At 31.0% G+C, this 23,276-nt stretch overlaps 3 protein-coding genes and 1 long non-coding RNA gene across 4 annotated transcripts; all 4 read right to left on the bottom strand.

Annotated features, from left to right (window-relative positions):
- Positions 1 to 4,810: 4,810 nt before the first annotated feature.
- LOC142628354 (uncharacterized) lies at positions 4,811 to 5,431 on the bottom strand. Its single transcript, XM_075802468.1, has one exon. It carries the CDS (start codon positions 5,429 to 5,431, stop codon positions 4,811 to 4,813), a length of 621 nt encoding a protein of 206 aa, XP_075658583.1.
- A 4,897-nt stretch (positions 5,432 to 10,328) lies between these two features.
- LOC142628141 (uncharacterized) lies at positions 10,329 to 12,003 on the bottom strand. Its single transcript, XM_075802146.1, has 2 exons — positions 11,836 to 12,003; positions 10,329 to 11,147 (listed from the first exon to the last, which is right to left on the bottom strand). Exon 2 carries the CDS (start codon positions 11,119 to 11,121, stop codon positions 10,480 to 10,482), a length of 642 nt encoding a protein of 213 aa, XP_075658261.1. The 5' UTR covers positions 11,122 to 11,147; positions 11,836 to 12,003; the 3' UTR covers positions 10,329 to 10,479.
- Positions 12,004 to 15,544: 3,541 nt separating this feature from the next.
- LOC142628139 (uncharacterized) lies at positions 15,545 to 18,129 on the bottom strand. The gene is made up of 2 exons (XM_075802145.1): positions 17,947 to 18,129; positions 15,545 to 16,407 (listed from the first exon to the last, which is right to left on the bottom strand). Exon 2 carries the CDS (start codon positions 16,379 to 16,381, stop codon positions 15,668 to 15,670), a length of 714 nt encoding a protein of 237 aa, XP_075658260.1. The 5' UTR covers positions 16,382 to 16,407; positions 17,947 to 18,129; the 3' UTR covers positions 15,545 to 15,667.
- Positions 18,130 to 21,219: 3,090 nt separating this feature from the next.
- Positions 21,220 to 23,276, bottom strand: LOC142626691 (uncharacterized). Its single transcript, XR_012842595.1, has 2 exons — positions 23,093 to 23,276; positions 21,220 to 22,155 (listed from the first exon to the last, which is right to left on the bottom strand). It is a non-coding gene; the product is annotated as an uncharacterized LOC142626691 (long non-coding RNA).

Below are 23,276 nucleotides of genomic sequence, written 5' to 3'. Positions count from 1 at the left end.
AATTTTGCTAGCATGAAGGATATAAGAAGAAAATGTAATCCAATAGTAGATTTGTCAAAATTCACATCCAATAAACAAATATTGAGTAAAGTTATTGCCTTAGGTAACAATCAATTTTGTAGCTAAATTTTGTCATTTTCAAAATCTAAATGTTGAATTGCATGTTTTTTATGTTCTTAAACTACATATTAAATTTCATGTTATTCAGAAGTTATTTAATGTTTGATCCATAAACTTATTATTTATTTATAATTTTAGACTACAAAAACTCTAAATTCAAAAATTTGATTGATGATATAGCTATTGATATTTGATTTTCCTGAAATTTTGCAAGTATGAAAGATATAAAAAGAAAATGTTATCCAATGGTGGATTTGTCAAAATTCACATTAAAAAAAAAATGAGTGGAGGTGTAGCCTTAGTTTACAATCAAGTTTATTGTCAAATTTTGTCCAAAGTGTAATTATGTTGAGCCTAAAAAATTTAGAGTGATCCCAAATATTTTTTTAGGATAAGAAAACAAAAAATTTATAAGATTTAATAATTTTTTTTTTTCCAAGTTGGGGTGGTCATGACCACCCTAGACTCAACGTGGAACCGCTAGTGATATGGATTGAGCACTCATGTCCTAAAGTAGGAATTAACCATCCCATGTACAAACAGATTCTATACTTTACCCCTTTCTAGCCTAACAATTCGTCTTAAAATGAAAATTTTCAATAATTTATCATGGTAACTTATAACTAGGAAAGTGACACTAAGAGCACTGATTGGTGCCTCGAGATCATGGATATGAAATTCTAGCCTATCCATTCATCCATATTGAGCAGTTCATGTAACATGCGCACTATATGCCACAGTGCCACGAACAATAATTCCCCAAGCTTTCTCGATTTATGTGACATATATATATATATATATATGCATATGTATATATGTTTGTTCATTTAGACCCCTTAAACTAGATTATTTAACCTAATTAATTAACCAAGTTGATTATTAGGTTTATTATTTAGATTTAAGTTAAACAAGCATATATTATATCATGCATAAAAGCAGAAAAGTAAATAACACTACAATATGATTACCTAGAAAAACCGATGAAATAAACCGTTTCAAGGTAAAAACTTGGGGAGGATTTGACCTAGTTATCCTCAAGGTAAAGTAAATCCACTATAAGAGAATTGAAATTTTTACAATCAGATTTAATCCTAAATCTATTGCTACCTTATGTAGTAACTTACTAACACGACCATGTGCAAGCTCCAAATCCGCAGACTCATTCTCTTCTTGGAATTATGCTAACACAAGTATCCTTGCTTGTGATTTGGAGATCCCACTCAAAGATTTCAGATCACCATCAGTAATGATCTTGATGCCGCAATTATGTTCTACCGATGCTTGATTGTAGTTCTTACTCCGGTAGATTCTTGTGTAGTTATTGTGTAGTTAGAAGGTACAGAATCTCTCAGATCTCACAAAAAGTAACACACAAGTCTTCCAAAAAGTCTGCAAAACGTAATTAAGGTTTCGCTTTTATATGTGGAGAAGTTTGAATGAAACCTTAAACATTTTCATGGGCTTGGGTCTGGTTTAAAAATTTTGCAGAATTCTGTTCCTACGATTTGCGACCAATCGAGCCTAATTTCTCGATCGATTGAGTAGGGTAGAAACACACTTCCTTTTTCTGCAGTCAGCTGAACTTGAACCATGAAACAAACACTTTTTAACATTGCCTAACACCTAAACTAGACACATTTTGTCCTCGGTTTGCCAACACAATAAAAACATGATTCTAAACATTTAAGTCTAAATGTATGTATGTATGTATGTATGTATGTATGTATGTGTTTACCATCCAGGATCCAGCTACAATAAAGTGTGAAAGGAAAATAATTTGATTTTTGGCACCTTTAATGTAGTGGGTTTTTAGTGTTTTGTGTGTTAAAATGCATTTTAGCTATTTTAGCATCTTTGTCGTGAATCCTCTAAAGAAATAATAAAAGAAAGGAAAAGAAAACATTAAAGAGATAGTGAGAGAGAGATGGAGAACATGCAATAGTGCAATGCGGAAGGAACATGCAGAGTTGGAAATTTGAAAAACTAAAGAACAAACAAAGAAAAAGAAAAGGAGAGAAAGAGATTAGATCCTGATAATGGGGGACAAATTTGATATCAAGGTAAGAAAAATACAAAGGAAAGTATTTGTCTAATTTTGGCCGGTATGCATTTATCGACCGAAATTTGATATATTTTTCGGTATAGCCAAAATGAGTCCGATACAGCCTGTATATGAACGGGTACGAAACATTAGTATTATGCATTGATCTATCTATTGGAACTATAAAAACCAACTGCATCGGCTGCTATGGTACGAAATTGTCATCCTTGACCTCTATATATGGTTTTGCAATGAAGACTTCAACTCATTTAATTACCTTAGCAACAACCACAGCAAAATTATTGAATAAACTTAACTTTTAAATTTGCACCATGTATTGCAAATACACATACACCGATATACATATTTTTAAAAGATAGTGCCGTAATTTGTGGAAGTTGAACATCTTCAATCCAATGCTTCTTGTACTTGCAAGAGTTATAGTAAGAAAAGCACTTGCATAGTTGCATGGGGATTTATATATTGAGGCAAAGGCAAGGTATTGATTTGTGATTCTTCTTAACCTCCAAAGATCATAATTTTAATATATACACTAAAACTTTTGATATCTAGTTATACAAGTGTGGTACTAAAGTTTAGTTTTCTCGTGTAACACGTGCATATATTTCATCAAGTTTTAATGGCATACTCGATGACAATCGTATAAACAGCTGCATAGGCAACAGCAGGGGCATACTTCTTTTTTGTTTTGATAAATCAATAATTGGAGCGAGAAGAGTTTTTAATCTAGATGTCACAATTAGAAATATTAAGAAGTGCAAACCAATTGAGCTACAAGCTAGTCTCTTGCAGTAATGATATACTTAATTGCTCAATGGTCAATACTTGGTATACCACAGGTTTAGCAAGCCAACATCCAGTCTGATTTGTTAAACAAGCTCTACAGTGTTGATAATTTGAATGAGATAAAGAAGAAGAATTATGGATTTACAAACCCGATTGAAGGCTTACTGCGTTATATTCAAGCCCTACCCTGTTAGTCTTCATTCTAGAGGTAACATACAAATCTGGTAAATCACTAATCCAATAGTTGATGGACCAATGTCATCTGGATATACTCTATAAGGCAACATCAATATAATGAAAATTTCATAGTTGAAAGAGATATTAAACTGGCTATTTACACCTCTTTATGTACAAAGTGCTTGAGTGTTTAGAAGAAAAGAGTTCGAGACATAGAGTTAGCAGCATATTACAACTATCACAAAAATAAAAAATAATGAATAATAATAATCCTTAGAAATAGTTCCTCTTGAACCTTGGCATTTATAAATGTATCTATCACAAGTGTATCTATCACAAGTGCATCCCTCTCACAAGTGAACCTTGGAGCTTCACACATATACACTTAGATTAGACTAAAGTAGAAATTTTATCTTATATAAAAAAATAAAAAAGAAATTATAAGAGTTAATAATCTGAACTTTTGAATTTTTTTTGCATATATGGAAGGTGAATTAATACTATTTTCAAGTAAAATTTAATATTTAACATATATAAAAGGACTGTAATTATGTTACGTAAGGCAGATTTTTAAAGCATTACCCTATATATATTTTGATTCCTTACCAAAACTAATTAAATTGTATGCCATTAAAATTTTTATTTCAGCAAAAAAAAAAAAAAATCAAGTTCTTGCAACCATATCAATATAATTTCGTTTCTTAAAAAAATATATCAATATAATTTCTATTGTTTCCCTGTTATAAATTTATTTATAATTATAATATCAATGGGTCATTCAAATCTCTAAAACAAATGGGATCAATTTTTATGAAAAAGAAAAGGACCATTTGAAGTTATTCATGCTAGAATACGTTAAATATATATGCTCCATTTTTTTAATTATTTTATTTTATTTTATTTTTTTATGAAATGAAGTGGTGTCTCGTCATTTAGTCAAACTATTTCACTTTTTATCTAAAAAACACTCAGAAACTCTCATAGACCTATAACGTAGTAGGTGGAATTTGGTATCTCATGTGCTCTACTTTAGTGCACTTGGTATCTCATGTGCTCTACTTTAGTGCACGCATAATTTTTGTCTCACTTTTACCAAATAAACAACAAAATTATTATTATTTATTTAATAAATTGACTTTTATCTTATTGTCTCACCCTTAGCAAATAAGTTACCCAAATAATAGGATGTAGAACGGACACTAAGTGTCAATGGTTTATTGTAATATTCTTAACTCACACAAAAGATCACGGGTCTTGTAGTTTAGTGAGATTTTTTCAATCTTTTTTATTAAAAGAATAAGGAGTTTAACTCTCTCATCCTAATTGTAGTAACTAATATTATTTTCTCGTGTGTTCTAATAAGTATTATTGTTCACAAAAAAAAAAGAAAAAAAGAATTGTAGTAATTAGGAAGAGGGAGAAAAAAAAGGAAAAGAAAGAGGAAAAGAAGAAATCTATGTCCAGAGTTTAATTTATTGAATCAATTGTGCTAAAATTAGACATTTATTATAGTGAAAGTGTGAAACCACACCTAATACAAGGCTCTCGTATATAGAGTCCCACCAAACACAATCACTAATTTATTCAAAATATCTTGAAACCAAGAACCCAAGTACCATAAAAAAGCTGTAAAACCATTTATCAAGATGGCTTTAGATGCTTAGACTAGAGGCACATTTCGACCAACTTGTTCCCAATAACATAAGTACTATAGGCATTGTGGATTGTATACTTGATCTGTTCTTGTGAGAACGATCTAGCAGTCCAGTCAGGGCATTCACCAATTGGTTCCTTTATATCCATTCCAACTTCACCGGCCAACTCTGCTAATCCATACTCCTCAATGTTGGCTTTCTTTAGAATCCTTGAAGCAAAATAAGTGACTTCAACGCCTGAGCTACATTTTAAACCATATCGACCAAATAGAACATTATTAAGCTTTTCTTCAAAGTTTGTACTCAGAAAACAAATAGTCTCATCAGCCAGAAATTTCTTAAGAGTTGACGGAGTTGAGTATAAGTGGCATAATTGGATGATCAAGCAACGAGTCCCAACAAAAAGTAGCAGCATTTGGACTACATATGATTTAGTGGTTTTGATACTCTTAACGTCTAGTCCAACAACACGGTTTGGTAAAGTTTGTAATGTAGACTCTAACTCATCTATCTTAGCACTAACCACATCAAAATCATCGACTACAGTTACCTTAACCTTTGCACCATTAATTTCGATTTCATAGTCACCGATTTTTGAGAGGAGAGATGCTGGTATGCTGTTGTTTATCATGTTGAAATAATTCAAACTGCTATAAAGAAGGCTCATAAGAAATGCCCTTGCACATGGGGATGTTTATATACATATAGTCCGAGTCAAGATGAATTGGCTTGGAATTAATTGCTTCATGTCTAGGTGAATTTGATGGGAGTTATTTTTACATAGAGTTGAGTGACAAAATGAATCCAGACCATGTTAACATAATTTCCCATTGGGAAATGGAGAGCTAGCCTTGATTAACTAAGGCAATGGAAGATCAAAAGTTGCGTTTCTGTTTGTTGCTATAGGATCAAACGTTGCAGTTTTAGAATATACTCAAAGGGATAAAAAGTTTCTCTGGACAACAGCAATTCTTTAAGAAAAGAACTCTGAGCAATCCACGTAAACTGAGATAGCCAAAACGCACGGAGTAATGTAGCAAAAAAAAAAAGTGGAGTTGATTCCCAAATGACTCGGCCCATTTCAATTTGTGCTTAATATAGTTGTTAAACATACCTATCGAGTAACAACTTTCGATTTGATACAGATTTATTGGCTTGAACTGTTTATTCACTGCTGGTTTGGGAATATGATGATATTCACGTTTGTTCAAACGCTGAAACTAATGAGGTAGTATTGGCTTGCAAGATATTGTATGGAAAAGTACAATATATGTTTGGGCCAAGTGTATTGCATAACGAGTCAATGCAACAACTATATGGTAGATTGCAATTTATTTATTTATTTTTTTTTTTTTGTTAAAGTGATAGATAGCACTTGAAACATATTGTTTATATAATATTTAAAAGTTGAAGTGTAACACTTGTTGTTATTATATTTCTGTTGAACCACATCAGCAACGACCATGTCATCATTTAATCTATATATATATAATAATAATAATAATAATAATAATATGTAATAATAGGTGAAGCTAAGAGAAACTTAAATTAAAATTCCAAATTAGAGTTTTAATTTTGCGTCGTGTATCTTAAATTATTTATTCTTAAAAAGTTTTCACTACCATAATTTTACACATTCTTGAACCTAAATGTAATTTATAATAGAAAATACATATAATACAAATAGTTTGGGCGGAGACACTATTTATTCGTTTTTAGTTTATACTCACCCTAAAATAAATCATATTCCATAACTGTATTCATATCCGTATGCTAAAGTAATATTTAAGTCCAGGTTGAATGGTCCCATTCTAGTTCTACTTAGAGAATCGTATGTCATTTTCATAAACTTCAAGAAATAGAGATAATAAACACTCATTTCAGTCCATTTAGGTCCATTTGGTATAATTCGGTCTATTTTGATCCACTTCAGTCCAATTTGGTCCATTTCGGTCCAGTTTAGTTTAATTCAATACAAGTCAGTTCATCAGTTTATTCGGTCTACTTCAATCTAATGCGGTTCAATTCAGAAATCTTTATCCAATTTGGTCCATTCAATCCATTTCAAGTTAGTATGATTTGCTGGTTATGTTATATACACACTTAACGTCAAGACCTACAACACAGCTTCATGAATTTTGTAACAAATACCTTAATTCATAAATCTTCCAACTAACCACATGATAATCATTGTTTACACTTGCTTTATCCTTTGCACCATCTATTTCTATTTTATAGGTACTCATTTTTTATTGTAGAACTGTAAGTACCCAGTTTTTATAATGTTAAATAATTGAAACTACTGTGCATTTTGTTTACCAGAAATTATATAGTCTTCTAATGGACCATGTCACTTATCAACCAATCCACTAAAAAACTCTCATTTGTTTAAAATTGCTGAGTCAGTAATCAATTTCTATTTAAAAAAAAAATTATATCTCAGCAATTTAAACAAGTGGAAGCTTTTTAGTGAAATGGTGGACCACGTTGCTTATCCACCATGAAGACCTTATAATTTATCCTTGTTTACATGGGGAGGCTAAGTCTAGGTGGATTTTCTAGGAATTAAAAGCATCAAGTCTAGGTGAATTCGATGGAGTTTAATTTACATAGAGTTGAGTGATCATATGAATCAAGACCAAATTAACATTCCCAACATTGGAAAATGGAGAGACTTTATTAACTTAGGCAATGTATTTAAATTATTTCTTTACTATTATAATTTATATAATCTTGATACTGTTACAAAAATATGGTTCTAAAGTTTACACTTGATTATTCTAAAAAAAAGTTTTCTTTTGGCTCGTGTAACACCAAAAATGGGGTGCTAGCTGACTTAAGTTCCCAAAATGGAGACGTAATCTTCCTAGATTGTCTTTTTTATTGTGCGTGGTTGGTTCATTTGCCTTTTTTGTTTAGTTTTAATTATTGTTTTTGGACTTTAATTTTGTTGCCATGTCAATATATGTATGTGTATCTCATATGCGTAAGACTTACACATAAGGAATATAGTTCAGCTCGATATAATTTGAGATCTAATATGATAAATTTAAATAAAATATTTTATATTTAAATATCAATTAAATAAATTTATCTAATACTACTAAAATTAATATTATTTTGATGAATTAGAAACAGAAATTAATGAATTAAAACTAACCAAGGTTAATTTTATATAGAGCATCAAAATCATTGTTCAAGTATAAAATTTAACCCAAAAAATGTGTATTATATATATATATATAAAGAGGTCTACTTTATCTTGGATAAAACGAAATATGGTTAAGTAAAATTATAATCTTATTTTCAATTTTTATTTTAGAGTTAAGAGAGAGAGGGAGATTATTTGGTGTGTGGTCATATAAGAGATTATATAGGTAATTAATGTTGACAACTTACAAAGTATGATATTGGTGTACAAAAATTGAAGTCTCAAGCTATTAGGGAAAATATTTGTTATTGATGATTAGATATATGTACATGCTTTGTGTGTCTGCATGCGCTCGCTAAACTATTAGTTCTTATTGATCTTATATTTTGAAAAACTTTTTAGAGACCGAAAAAATGGTGTACAAACCCTTTTTCATTATATAAACCAATTGTCATCATAAAATTTTGTACTTTTTTATAACGAGGATGAAGTTTTTTTATGTAGGGAGTGCAGCCTTTTTGATGGGAGTCTTATGCCTAATCCTAGAGCTGACACTAATAGGATCCACACATGTTATAAGAGGATGGCTGATATGATTGTCTAATTTGATACCCTTTTGATCTAATGACTTTTGAATCTATGTATGGTATGCAGAGAAGCAAAATATAAACCATCCATGGATTCCATGCGCAGAGACAAGCATGACTTGGAGGCTGAGTGATTGTAATGAACAGATGCTATTACAAGTGATGGAAGTTCTGTACGAATATGGTATAGATTTTATCGGCAAAATATACAGCGAAATATCAGCAATTTTTACGAAAATCATGGTATAGATTGTATTTAATTGCTAAATATGGTAGGTAAAAGTATGAATTGGAGGGTGAGTGATTGTAATGAATTGATGCTATTACAAGTGATGGAAGTTCTGTAAGAATATGGTATACTGATTCTATCCCAACCCATGTAAAACTCATGTTCAATTGAGAATTCATAGAAGTTTTTTTTTTTTTTTTTTTTAGAGAGTTTCAACCTAAGGCGACCGCTTCTGATGATTGCTTTTTATTATCAGACCAAAACACCAATCAGTTTTTGGTGTAAGCGGGGATTGAACCCCAGGTCTCTTATACAACCATCAGAAATTTTACCAGTTAAGCTAACTGGAACCCACAAAATTCATAGAAGTTTAAGTTATCAGTGATTGCTTAAACTTGGTTTAAACTTAGTTTTTATTAAGAAAATATTTTATTAGCTTGAGCTCCTTAAAACTTCCGCCAATTTTTATTTTTGTTCATACCACAAATTGAAATATTATTTAATGAAACACTAAGCAGAATTTATCATGTCAATAGTTTATTGTTACTTTCTTCACTCACATTAAAGATAATAAATCTTGTAATTTAGCAACATTTTCCATTCGCAATTTAGTGAAATTTTGTAAGTGACATGCATTTAGAAAAAAAAATTAGAATGATTATATCAAAAGCCTAGATATCATTATGATTATTTTCATGGTGATCTTTTCATATTTCATTATTTTCTAAACATTTTATTTTTAATGAATTTTTGGAGCTTTCATATAAATTTAGGCTTATATTTTAATGTTCCAAGTAACAAGTTTATCATATATATTCAAATAGTTCTCTATTCTCTCTCTTCCTGCCCCACCCCCCCCCCCCCCAATTTATCATATTCAAATTGATATTTTCTAATGCACTTCTAATTAAAAAATATTTGCAAATAAAAAGAAACATTATCTACAAAATAAAAGTATAAATGGGGAAAAAATAATATAAAGTTTAATGCGTTTAACAATATACTCTAGTTTATCTTAAGTACTATTAATCCATTACAACTTTATTATAATCACCTATTAGTCTCAACTTGCTCAAATGAAGACAGATTCAAAGCATAACTCAATAAATCAATACTAACAAAATTAAAATTAATTTTGTACACAAAATCAAATATCATGGTTCATGTATTAAATATAACAAAAAGAGAAAAAAAATGAATTTAATTAACTTTGAGTAAATTGATACATGGTGAAGGCAAGTTGAAATATAATTTCCAAAATTGATTTTGGTATAGAGAGAGAAAGAGAGAGAGAAATAGTTTGGCGCATGTCCATATGAGAGATTAGAAGACAAACATTGAAAATCCATCATGTGCTAAACTAGCTTACAAAAGTTGAAAGTTCAAGTTGTCAAAATGATAATCAATGATGATTCGATAAACTCATTGAAGATTTCAATTGAGTTGGAATTTCTATTGTTCCACAATTTTGGAGATATCCCAAGATAAATAATTATTAACTCAGAAATTTTGAGACCTTTGTCTATGAGAAGATTGAAGCAGAATAAATTATTATATATGATTTAGGACAAACCAAACACAACCAGAAATTTCATTAAAGTAGTTTGAATTACACAAATCACATGTAACATTAGCATACATAGCTCTAATGTGGACACTAACAAGACAGAATTAAAGCAGTTAAACCCATAGACAAGATGGCCTTAAGAGGCTTAGAGCATATCCAAGGCCTTATTCCCAATAACATAAGAAGAATAGGCATTGTGCAGTGCATACTTGACATCTTCATGTGAGAACACCTTAGCATTCCAGTCAGGACATTCACTAACTGGTTCCTTTATATCCATTCCAACTTCACCAGCCAGCTCCGGTAATCCATACTGCTCAACATTGGGTTTCTTCAGAATTTTAGCAACCAAATAGCCTACTTCAACACCTGTGTTACAATTTACACGTTGCGTTCCTTCTTCATAATCGTAAAAATAAAGGCAGCCTAGTTCCGTAACTTTCTCGCTCATTCCGGTACCCAGAAAACAAATACTCTCATCAGACAGAAACTGCCTGAGGGTATCAGTTACGACCTTCGAGTCAGGTAATTGTATCATCAAGCAATGACTCCCAACACAAAGAAGCAAAAACTTGCCTTTATTTAAATTCCCATCAGTTTTAACAAACTTAATGTCGAGTCCAACAACTTGCCTTTCGGAAGTTTGTAATGAAGATCTGAACTCATCTATCTTAGCATCAACCAAAGCAAGATTTTCGACTAAGCTTACCTTAACGTTTGCACCGTGTATTTCAATGTCATACAAACCCATTTTTGACAGAAATGATAGTGGTATGATGTTGATCATGTTGAACTAATTCAAACCAGTGTTGCCTGTACATAAAAATAAAAGCCAGAATAAAGGGACAAGTTAACACAGCATTGTTTTAGAAACTACATTTTTTTTTAAAATTTATGGAAAAAAAAAACTAATTTTTTAAATATTTATTTATATTTATATATAATTAATTTTAAATGATTAATTAACAAATATTCTGATAAGACCTATTAACCAAGCCCAATAAGAATATCAGTTCAATGGGGGAAATTAAATTGACATAAAGTGTAAATCATTTTGGTGGCAACTATAATATCTATTTCAAGTCAACAGTAGCAAATTTGATAAGCCAATCAATCATAGAACTAAAACCAAATTTGATCTTTCTTCATTTCTAGCACTAAAAACTACTTCAATTATTTGGCAAGCTAGCGGTAGAGAGTGAAAGATTGAAATTTAGTGTTTACATTAGCTATTTTAAACCAATTACGTACACATCAAATAAAAGTATGAGCCCATATAGTATTAGTATAAACTAAATTTTGTAGCAGATATCAAACATGTTACTGGAAAGAGTAACGAATTCTTCCATGAGAGAGGTTTAATTGACTACATTAATGCATGCTTCAAATGAAACCTGATATGCAAAGTGAGCAACATACAGCTCTATTTTCAAACAATTCACAAGCTAAAATACTACACGAGAGAGAGAGAGAGAGAGAGAGAGATCACAGAGACACTCACTTCTTGGGATAAGAATGGAGAGAGATCTCTCTATCTTTCTCGATCGCTCCTGCAAGAACGTTTGGCTAGCTATAGAGTATAGTTATAGGGAGAGAGAGAGAGAGAGAGATGTACAGAGTACACACTAAAGAGAGAGAGAGGGCGTTGAAAGAAAAATATATTGAAAGAAGCATAAAGTTGCCTTTATCTTTGGAACCATTTAAAAAGAAGAGAAAAAAAAAAAAAAAGGAACAATCCCGTTTTAACTTTTAATTTTTTATAGTTTTTTTTAACCTCTTTTTTTCTCCTCCACATGTGCCCATGTCTTAACTTTAAGTCTTTCTCTGTTGCTTTATCAGATTGAAGACTATTCAATATTTACTTCAAGTCCGTAGTTACTCCAAGTGAGGGTCATCTATCCGTCATTCAGATCGTGTGCAGTTGAGAACAGCTCATATAACCTTTTGCTAAAAATATACTAAAATATTTTTATATCTTGAAAATTTTTGAAAAAAGTAAGTATACGTGGGAAAATTTGTTTTAAAATGTTGTACATAAAAACTAAAAGCTGAACTTATAAACTGATATTAAATGTAAATTTGCTAAAAAATCTAACTTTTAACAACTTAAAAAGTAAGTTTATCTAATTTAACAGCCTATTATTATTATTATTATTATTATTATTATTATTATATAAGAACACCCTACTTTATAATACACCAAAAATTAAATACTCTATTATTTTTCAACTTCACTTAAATATTCTTTTTTTATTCTTCCTTTTACCGCTCAAGTCTCTCAAAGGATAATGAGTAAAATATTAATTGTAATATTGTATAACAAATACTTTTTCTTTTCATTTATAAATTGATATCAAGTCAATGTATTTATTTATTTATTAGTTAAGAGCTCGCACTCATCGGAGAAAAATCATGCTCCACGAATATTTTCTAGGATGGTCATTAAAAAATTTAAATTATATAAAATTTGATAAAAATAGAACGTCATATATTGACAAAACACACACACACACACAAATACATAAATTCTTACAATTTTCTTGCTTTGAAATATTTGCATGATAGTCTCATTATCAATGTTTTAAGTTACATTTTTTTCAAAATTTTATTATGATAAAAATTTTCTTGGGCTTTTTCTTTTGTTTGTAAGGACATTTTATTTTTTTTTAAAAACTATTTGTTTGTAAAGACATAATACATTGGTAAGGGGATCAAAATTTAAGGAAAATTTTGGCTATATACGAAGTTGTAGCCTAAGGCTGCAACTCTTACTAAACAAATTAACAGTGCTAGATATTTTGAAAATCTAAATGTTGAATTGCATGTTCTTCTTATTCTTAGAACACATGTCAAATTTCATGTCAATCAAATGTTATTTACTATTTGATCCATAAACTTATTTTTTATGTAAAATTTTAGACGGTAAAAACTCGAAATTTTAAGATTTGACTAATGACATAACTATTGATACTTGATCTTCTTGAAATTTTGCAAGTATGAAAGGCATAAGAAGAAAATTTAATCCAATGATAGATTTGTCAAAATTCACATTTAGTAAATAAATAAATAAAATATTGAGTGGAGTTATAGCCTTAGTCAACAATCAAGTTTGTTGCCAAATTTTGTCCAAGGTATAATTATGTTGAGCCCAAAAAAATTTAGGGTAATCCCAAATATTTTTTAAGGCTGAAAATTCATAAAATTCATATACAATAATTATTTTGTTTTCCATGTCCGGTGGTCATGTCACCACCTAGACTCAACATGTAGCCGCTAGTGCAATGGATTTACCACTCCTGTCCTAAAGTAGGAATTAACCATCCCATGTCCAAATAGATTCTACACTTTACCCATGTCCAAATAGATTCTACACTTTACCCATGTCTAGCATAACAATTCGACTTAAAGTGAAAATTTTCAATTATTAATCATGGTAATTAATCACTAAGAAAGTGACACATGGGGAGCACTGATTGGAGCCTCAAGATCACACACACACACACACATAGTGCTGAATAAAAAAGGAGATCTCTAGTATGGGCTCATCGATCTCACGCCATGTGATGGCAATACGTAATACCACATGTACCATACGGGCCTTGTTGGTACTATCGCTTAAACCACTCCTCTCTGAGTGCTGATATAAAGACTCCTACCGTAAGCCACATCTTGTGTGGTAAGATCATGGATATGAAATTCTAACCTATCAATTCATACATATTAATTAAGTGGTCTATGTAACATACAAACTATATGCCACAATACCACTAACAATAATTCCCCAAGCTTTCTCGATTCATGTGACATAAATTATATTAAATCTCCCTCTCTCTCTCTTTCTCTCTCTCTCTCTCTCCTTTAAATAAAACAATTTGGTGTGTTTACCATCAAGCAACAATAAAGTGCCAAAGAAAAAGAATTTGATTTTTGGCACCTTTCATTTATAGTAGTGAGTTTTTTTTAGTGTTTTGTGTTTTAATTAGCTATTTTATCATCTTTGACACGATTCCTCTAAGAATATAATAAAAGAAAGGAATAGAAAACATTAAAGAGACAGTAAGAGAGAGATGGAGAACATGCAACGGTGCAATGCCGAAGACATATGCAAAGTTGGAAATTTGAAAAAGTAAAGCACAAACAAAGAAAAAGAAGCGGAGGAGAGAAAGGGGTCAGATACTAATGGGGGACATATTTGATATCAAGGTAAGAAAAAATACAAAGGAAAGTGTTTGTCTAATTTTGGCTGATATGCATTTACCGGCTGAAATTTGATATAATAATCTTCAGTACAGCCAAAACAAGTTTTGATACAGCTAGTATCTGAACTGGTATGAAACATTATTGTTATGTACTGATCTATCATCTCAATGGTCTATTGTTACTTCTTAACTCACATAAAAGATAATGAGTTTTGTAATTTAGCAATATTTTCCATTCGTAGTTTAGTGAAATTTTGTAAGTGACATGCATTTAGAAAAAAGAATTTAGAATGGTTATATCAAAAGCCTGGATATCATTATGATTATTTTCATTGTGATCTTTTCATATTTCATTATTTTAATGAATTCTTGAAGCTTTCATATAAATTTTATCTTATATTTTAATGTTCAAAGTAACAAATTTATCATATTAAAATGAGAACGGTTCTCTATTCTCTCTCTTCCTGCCCTCTAACAATATAATCTAATTTATCTTATGCACTATTAGTCCATTATAACTTTATTATTATTATCACCTATTAGTCTCAACTTGCTCAAATGACGACAGATTCAACGCATAATTCAATGAATTAGTACTAACAAAATTAAAATTAATTTTGTACCGAGAATCAAATATATGGTTCATGTATAAAATATAACAAAAAGAGATAATAATAGAAAGTGAATTTAATTAACCTTGAGTAAAGTGATACATGGTGAAGGCAAGTTGAAACATAATTTCCAAAATTGATTTTGGTATAGAGAAAGAGAGAAATTGTTTGGCGCATGTCCATATGAGAGATTAGGAGCCAAACATTGACAATCTACTGTGTGCTATAACTTACAAAAGTTGAAATTTCAAGTTGTCAAAATGATAATCAATGATGATTCGATACAATCATTGATGATTTCAATTGAGTTGGATTTCTATTGTTCCACAATTTTGGAGAAAACCCAAGACAAATAATTATTAACTTAGAAATTCTGAGACCTTCCACTACGAGAAGATTGGAGCAGAATAAATTATTATATATGATTTAGGACAAACCAACCACAACCAGTAATTTCATTAAAGTAGTTCGAATTACACAGAGTTAAAGCAGTCAAACCCATAGACAAGATGGCCTCAGAGGCTTAGAGCATATCAAAGAGCTTATTCCCAATAACATAAGAAGTATAGGCATTGTGCACTGCATACTTGACCTCTTCATTTGAGAACACCTTAGCATTCCAGTCAGGACATTCACCAATTGGTTCCTTTATATCCATTCCAACTTCACCTGCCAACTCCGCTAATCCATGATTCTCAACATTCGGTTTCTTCAAAATTTTAGCAGCCAAAAAGCCTACTTCAACCCCTGTTTTAAAATTTACAGATTGCCTTGCTTGTGCAAATGTACCGCTTGATATTATTCCTGCTGTAGAGCCTGTAAGGTTTTGTCCGTGCTGTGGATAATAATATACTAGCTCCGAAACTATTTTGCTCATTCCGATACCCAGAAAACAAATAGTCTCATCAGACAGAAACTGCCCAAGGGTGTTAGATATGATGGTCTCCGGGTTGGGTAGTTGGATCATCAAGCAATGACTCCCAACACAAAGAAGCAAAAACTTGCCTTTATCATGCAGTGGTGGGATCATCAAATTCCCAACATCAGTTTTGACAAACTTAACATCGAGTCCAACAACTTGCCTTTCTGAAGTTTGTAATGAAGATCTTAATTCATCCATCTTAGCACCAAGCAAAGCAGGATTATCGACTACGCTTACCTTAACGTTTGCACCTCCTATTTCAATGTCATAGATACCCATTTTTGACAGGAATGATAGTGGTATGAGGTTCATCATGTTGAATTAATTCAAACCAGTGTTGCCTGTGCATAAAAAGAAACTCATATAATAAAGGAAAAATCTAACAAATGCGCTAAGCATTATAGCATTGGTGGGGGGTTGTTTACACCCCCAGTTACTCAGTTGCTATTTTGCCCACCAACCAGCCAAAAACACAGCTCCATCCGGGTATGTATTTCTAAAAAAATTTACAACCCAAAACAGTCAGTTCTTAAATATAGAACTTACTGTAGCAATGAATGTAAAACCAAAAAAAATATTTTATTCTCTCTCTCCATATAAATTAAAAAAATACATTCTCTCTCCTCATTCTCTATCTCATCTCTCTCTCTTGCCAACCGTTCCCTCTCTCCCTTTCTATGACCTTGCTCTCTCTTCTCTCTCTTAGACCTTGCTCTCTCCCTCAGATAGGTGTAGATCAGCGGTGGCTGAGCGTGAGGTGGGTCCGTGGGCTGAGCAAGGTTTGGGTCTGTTGGTTGAGCGTGGTTGGGTCGGTGTAGATTGGTTTTGTGGGTTTTTGTAGATTGGTGTAGATTTTCTGAGCATGGTTTGGTCAGTTTTGTGGGTTTTTGTGTATTGTAGGTGGTGGTGGGGACCGTGGGGTTGATGGGTTTTTTTTTTTTTGGTGGTTGCGGTGGGGTGGTGGTTGTTTGAGTGGGTTTCGGTGATGGTTGGTTTGGTGGGGGGTTTCGGTGTTGGCTAGGTTTAGCAGCAGTGGTTGTTGACGTCTCTCTCTGTCTCGTTTGGGTCTCCCTCTCTGTGATTTTGGTTGTCGTTGATGGTGGTGGTGGTTGTGGCCTGTTGGGATAGTGGCTGCCGTGGTTGTTTGGTTGATGGGTTTTTTTTTTTTTTTTTTTTGCTGTTGGGTTTGATTTTGGGATGGGTATTAATTGTGGTGGTGGTGGAATTTTTTTTTTTTTTTTTGGGGATAATTTGGTGGTGAAGAATTGGTGTTTGTGGCTGAGTTTTGGTGGAAGGTGGTTGTGTGGCTTTATCGGAGAGAGACAGGAAAAGGAAGAGGAAAGAGATGAAAGTGAATTGTTTATATTGTTTAATGTTGAATTTTATATTATTTTAATGAATTATATGTAAAAATAAAAATTAAGGTGTTAGGAGATTTGTAAAATAAGGCAGGAAAATAGATAAAATAAATTTTAAAATTGTAAAATAGAATTTGTTTTTAATCTTGGATGGGAATATTCTGAGGCAATGTTTTAGAAACGGTGGGCCATTTGGTACAGTAATTTAAGCAATAATTTTCAGTTTTTAAACTAATTCAATTCTTTGGCAAGTTAGCTGTAGAGAGTGAAAGATTGAAATTTAGTGTATGTACAAGCTATTCTAAAAGCATTAAGTACACATCAAATAAAAGTACGTGCCCATTATATAAACAAAATTTTGTAGCAGATATCAAACATGTTACTAGAAAGAGTAATGACCCCTTTCATGAGAGAGGTTTAACTGACTACATATGCATGCTTCAAGTGAAACCTGATATTCAAACAATTCACAAGCTAAAATACTACACAAAATAGAGAGAGAGAGATCACAGAGACACTCACTTCTTGCGATAAGAATGGAGGGAGATCTCTCTATTTTTCTCGATCGCTCCTGCAAAAGCGTTTGGCTATGGAGTAAAGTTATAAGGAAAGCAAGAGAGCTAGAGATGTACAGAGAATAGAGTACAGACTAAAGAAGCATGAAATGGCCTTCTCTTTGGGCCGATTTAAAAAGAAGAGAAACATGGAACAGTTTCCTTTAAATTTTTTAATTAAAAAAAGGCGAGAGTTTTGGGGTGTTTGGTAAATGCATTTAAGAACCGAAAATATATATTTAAAAATATGTGCGAATAAAAATGTAAAAATATGTGTAATATTTTTTTAAAACTCAAAACATTTATTTGAGTGAATATACCAAATGGACCTTAATCTTTTAACTTTTTTTTTTTACCTCTTTTTTTCTCCCCCACATGTTCACGCCTTAGCTCTCAAGTCTTTCCCATGCCTTAACTCTTAAGTTTTTCTCTCCTGCTTTATCAGATTGAAGAGAATTCAATACTAACTTGAAGTCCGTAGTCACACCAAGTGAGAGTCATCTGTCAATCATTCACAATAATGTGTGTTTGGAAAAGCTCATTGAATTTAATTTAATTTTTTTTTTGAAAATATGTTAAAATATATTTATATCTTAAAAATTATTGTAAAAAAATATGAGAAAAAAATAAGATTTTAAAAGGTTATACATAAAAACTAAAAGTTAAGTTTATAAACAGATATCAAACGTAAATGTGCTAAAAAGTTTAATTTTTAACAACTTAAAATGTTACTTTATTTATTTTTACATCTTATATTATTTTTATTTTTGTTGTGAGAATACCTTGCGTATTTTATAATACACCTAATATTAAATACTTTATTATTTTACAACTTTATTTAAATAATTTTTTTTATTCTTTCTTTTACTGTTTAGGTCTCTCACAAGATAATGAGTAAAATATTAATTATAATATTGTATAACAAATACTTTTTTTTTCATTTATAAGTCGATATCAATTCGATGTATTTATTAATTTATTAGTTAAGAGCTCGCACTCATTGGAGAAAAATCATGCTCCAAGAATATTTTCTAGGATGGTCATTAAAAACTTAAATTATAAAAAATTTAATAAAAATAGAAAACTTCATATATTAACCAAAAAAAAACACATGCACACACATGCATACAAATACATAAAGTCTAATAATTTCCTTTTCAAATTTTCTTATTTTGAAATATTTGCATGATGGTTCCATTATCAATGTTTCAAGTTACATCTTTTTCAAAATTTTAGTGTGATAAAAATTTTCTTGGGCTTTTTCTTCTATTTGTAAGGACCTTTTTTTTTTGGAGAAACTTTTTGTCTATAATGGCCTAATGTTTTTTTAGAGGGTTTCGAATCTATGGCGTCTGCTTTTGATGATAGCTCTTTATCATCAGACTAATATACCAATTTTTTATGATAGCTCTTTATCATCAGACCAAGACATCAATCAGTTTTTGATGTATAAAAATTGAAATTTCAAGCTGTATTAGGAAAAATATTCGTTATTGATGATTAAACACATTTACATGTCCTGTGTGTGCGCGTGCTCTCTACACTATTTAGGATTTTTATTGATCTTATATTTTGAAAAACTTTTTAGAAACGGAAAAATAGTAAAGAAACCCTTTTTATTTTATAAACCAATTGTTATCATAAAATTTTTGGCTTTTTTATAAGGAGGATGAAGCTTTTTTATAAAGAGAGTGTAGCCTTTTTTTTTTATGGGAATCTTAGGCCTAGTCCTAGAGCCGACACTAACAGGATCCACACATATTATGTGATGATGGCTCATAGATCTAATGACTTTTGAATCTATGTATGGTATGCAAAGCAGCAAAATATGCACCATCCATGAGCAGACAAGTATCGGCAAGCTTTTAGAAAATCATGGTATAGATTGTATTTAATTGCTAAATATGGTAGGTAAAAGTATGACTTGGAGGGTGAGTGATGTAATGAATTGATGCTATTACAAGTGATGGAAGTTCTGTAAGAATATGGTAGACTGATTCTATACCAAGTAAAACTCATGTTCAATTGAGAATTCGTAGAAGATTCTGTTATCAGTGATTGCTTAAACTCGAATTTTATCAAAAAAATATTTTATCAGCTTGAGCTCCTTAAAACTTCCGCCAATGTTTATTTTTGTTCATACCACAAATTGAAATTTTGTTTAATGAAACACTAAATTGAAGCATAATTTTGATAAATTAAGGAAAATAATTTTGTTTAATGAAATTTTGATAAATTGAAGCATAATTTATCATGTCAATGGTCTATTGTTACTTTCTTAACTCACATGAAAGATAATGAGTCTTGTAATTTAGTGACATTTTTCATTTGTGGTTTAGTGAAATTTTATGAGTGGCATGCATTTAGAAAAAAAAAAAAAATTAGAATGTTTACATCAAAAGCCTGAATATAATTATGATTATTTTCATTGTGATCTATTCATATTTCATTATTTTTTAAATTTATTATTTTAGTGAATTCTTGGAGCTTTCATATAAATTTATCTTATAATTTAATGTTTCAAGTAACAAATATATCATTAAATCTTTTGTGAGATTAAAATAGTTCTCTATTCTCTCTCTTCCTCCCCCCCCCCTTATTTATCATATTCAAACTGATTTTTTTTTAATACAATTCTAACTAAAACCTATTTACAAATAAAAGAAACATTATCTACAAAATAAAATTAAAATGGGGCCATAATATAAAGTTTAAAGCGTTTAACAATATGCTCTAATTTATCTTAATTACTATTAGTCCATTGCAACTGTATTATAATCAACTATTAGTCTCAACTTGCTCAAATGAAGACATATTCAATGCAATAATTCAATGAATTAGTACTAACAAAATTTAATTTAATTTTGTACAGAGAATCAAATATATGGTTCATGTATAAAATATAACAAAAAGAGATAATAAAAAAATGAATTTAATTAACCTTGAGTGAAGTGATACATGGCGAAAGCATATTGAAATATAATTTCCAATTTTAAAATAGATTTTGGTATAGAAAAAGAGAGAAAATTGTTTTGCGCATGTCCATTTGAGAGATTAGGAGACAAACATTGCTAAACCAGTTTTAAAAAGCTCAAATTTCATGTTGTCAAAATGATAATCAATGATGATTCCATACACTCACTAACGATTTCAATTGAGTTGGATTTCTATTGTTCCATAATTTTGGAGAAATCCCGAGACAAATAATTATTAACTTAGCAAAATAAATTATTTTATATGATTTAGGACAAACCAAACACAACCAGAAATTTCATTAAACTAGTTCGAATTACACAAATTACATGCAACATTAGCATATACAGCATATATAACAACACATAATTAAAGCAGTCAAACCCATAGACAAGATGGCCATAGAGGCTTAGAGCATATCAAAGAGCTTATTCCCAATAACACAAGAAGTATAGGCATTGTGCACTGCATGCTTGACATCTTCATCTGAGAACACCTTAGCATTCCAGTCAGGAGATTCACTACTTGGTTCCTCTATATCCATTCCAACTTCACCTGCCAACTCCGTTAATCCATAATTCTCAACATTGGGTTTCTTCAGAATTTTAGCAGCCAAAAAGCCTACTTCAACACCTGTCTTTAAATTTACAGTTTGCTTATTTTCCCTAAATATTACGCTTCCGTTCGATATAATACCTATTCCAGAGTTCGGTCCTTTTGGATAAAAATAAAAGCTGCCTAGCTCTGAAACTATGTTGCTCATTCCGGTACCCAAAAAACAAATAATCTCAGCAGACAGAAACCGCCCAAGGGTATCAGATATGAACTCCGAGTTGGGTAATTGGATCATCAAGCAATCACTCCCAACACAAAGAATCAAAAACTTGCCTTTATTTAAATTCCCATCAGTTTTGACAAACTTAATGTCGACTCCAACAACTAGCCTTTCTGAAGGTTTTTTTTTCTTTTTTTTGAGAAACGCCATTCTGAAGTTTGTAATGAAGGTCTTTTTCTTTTTCTTTTTTGGATATAGTAATGAAGATCTTAACTCATCCATCTTGGTATCAACGAAAGCAGGATTATCGACTATGCTTACCTTAACGTTTGCACCTTCTATTTCAATGTCATACACACCCATTTTTGACTGGACTGATTGTGGTATGAGGTTCGTCATGTTGAACTAATTCAAACCAGTACGTGTTCCCTATACATAAAAAGAAACTCATATAATAAAGGAAAATTTTAACAGATGCAATAAGACAATGTTTTGGAAATACATGTTGACAAAAAATTGTATGAAAATATATGTAACGTTGTTTAAAAATTGAAAATATATATTTAAACATATATACCAAACCAATCCTATATTTTTAAAAATTTTATAAATAAAATAAAATTAATTTTTTAACAATTTTTTATATCAATATTTTTTAAATGGCCAATTAACAAATTCTCTAAACTAAGCTCAATAAGAATAGCAATTCAATGGGGGAAATTAAGTTATAGTCTTTCTAGTGTCACATCAAGTAACACAATAAATGCAACAACTTGCCTATATGGTTGGTAGAGAGGTGTCTCCCCATGAACCCACCACCATCACCTCTACTAACTACAATTTATCACATGAGCAAGTTATGGTATTTATTGTACCACTTTATATAGCACAAGACTTACCCGTAAAGTTAACATGAAGTAGCTTCTCAAAAAAATAAAAAAGTTAACATGAAGTATAAATCATTTTGGTGGCAGCTATAATATCTTTTACAAGTCAACAGTAGCAAATTTGATAAGCCAATCAATCATAGAACTAAAACCAAATTTGATCTCTCTTCATTTCAAGCACTAAAAACTAATTCAATTCTTTAGCAATCTAGCTGTAGAGAGTGAAAGATTGAAATTTAGTGTTTACACTAACTCTTTTAAAACAATTACGTACACATCAAATAAAAGTACGTGCCCATACTGTAAATAAAATTTTGTAGCAGATATCAAACATGTTACTGGAAAGAGTAACGAACCCTTCCATGAGAGAGGTTTAACTGACTACATATGCATGCTTCAAGTGAAACCTGATATTCAAACAAATTCACAAGCTAAAATACTACACAAAATTGAGAGAGAGAGATTACAGAGACACTCACTTCTTGCGATAAGAATGGAGAGAGGTCTCTCTATCTTTCTCGATCGCTCCTGCAAAAGCGTTTGGTTGTGGAGTAAAGTTATAGGGAAAGCAAGAGAGCTAGAGATGTACAGAGCATAGAGTACAGACTAAAGAAGCATGAAGTGGCCTTATCTTTGGGCCTATTTAAAAAAGAAGAGAAACAT

Source organism: Castanea sativa, chromosome 3 (genome assembly GCF_040712315.1).
Source record: "Castanea sativa cultivar Marrone di Chiusa Pesio chromosome 3, ASM4071231v1".
Lineage (NCBI taxonomy): Eukaryota > Viridiplantae > Streptophyta > Magnoliopsida > Fagales > Fagaceae > Castanea > Castanea sativa.
The sequence above is the reverse complement of the archived record's forward strand: the minus strand, read 5'-3'. Positions and strand labels throughout refer to the sequence as shown.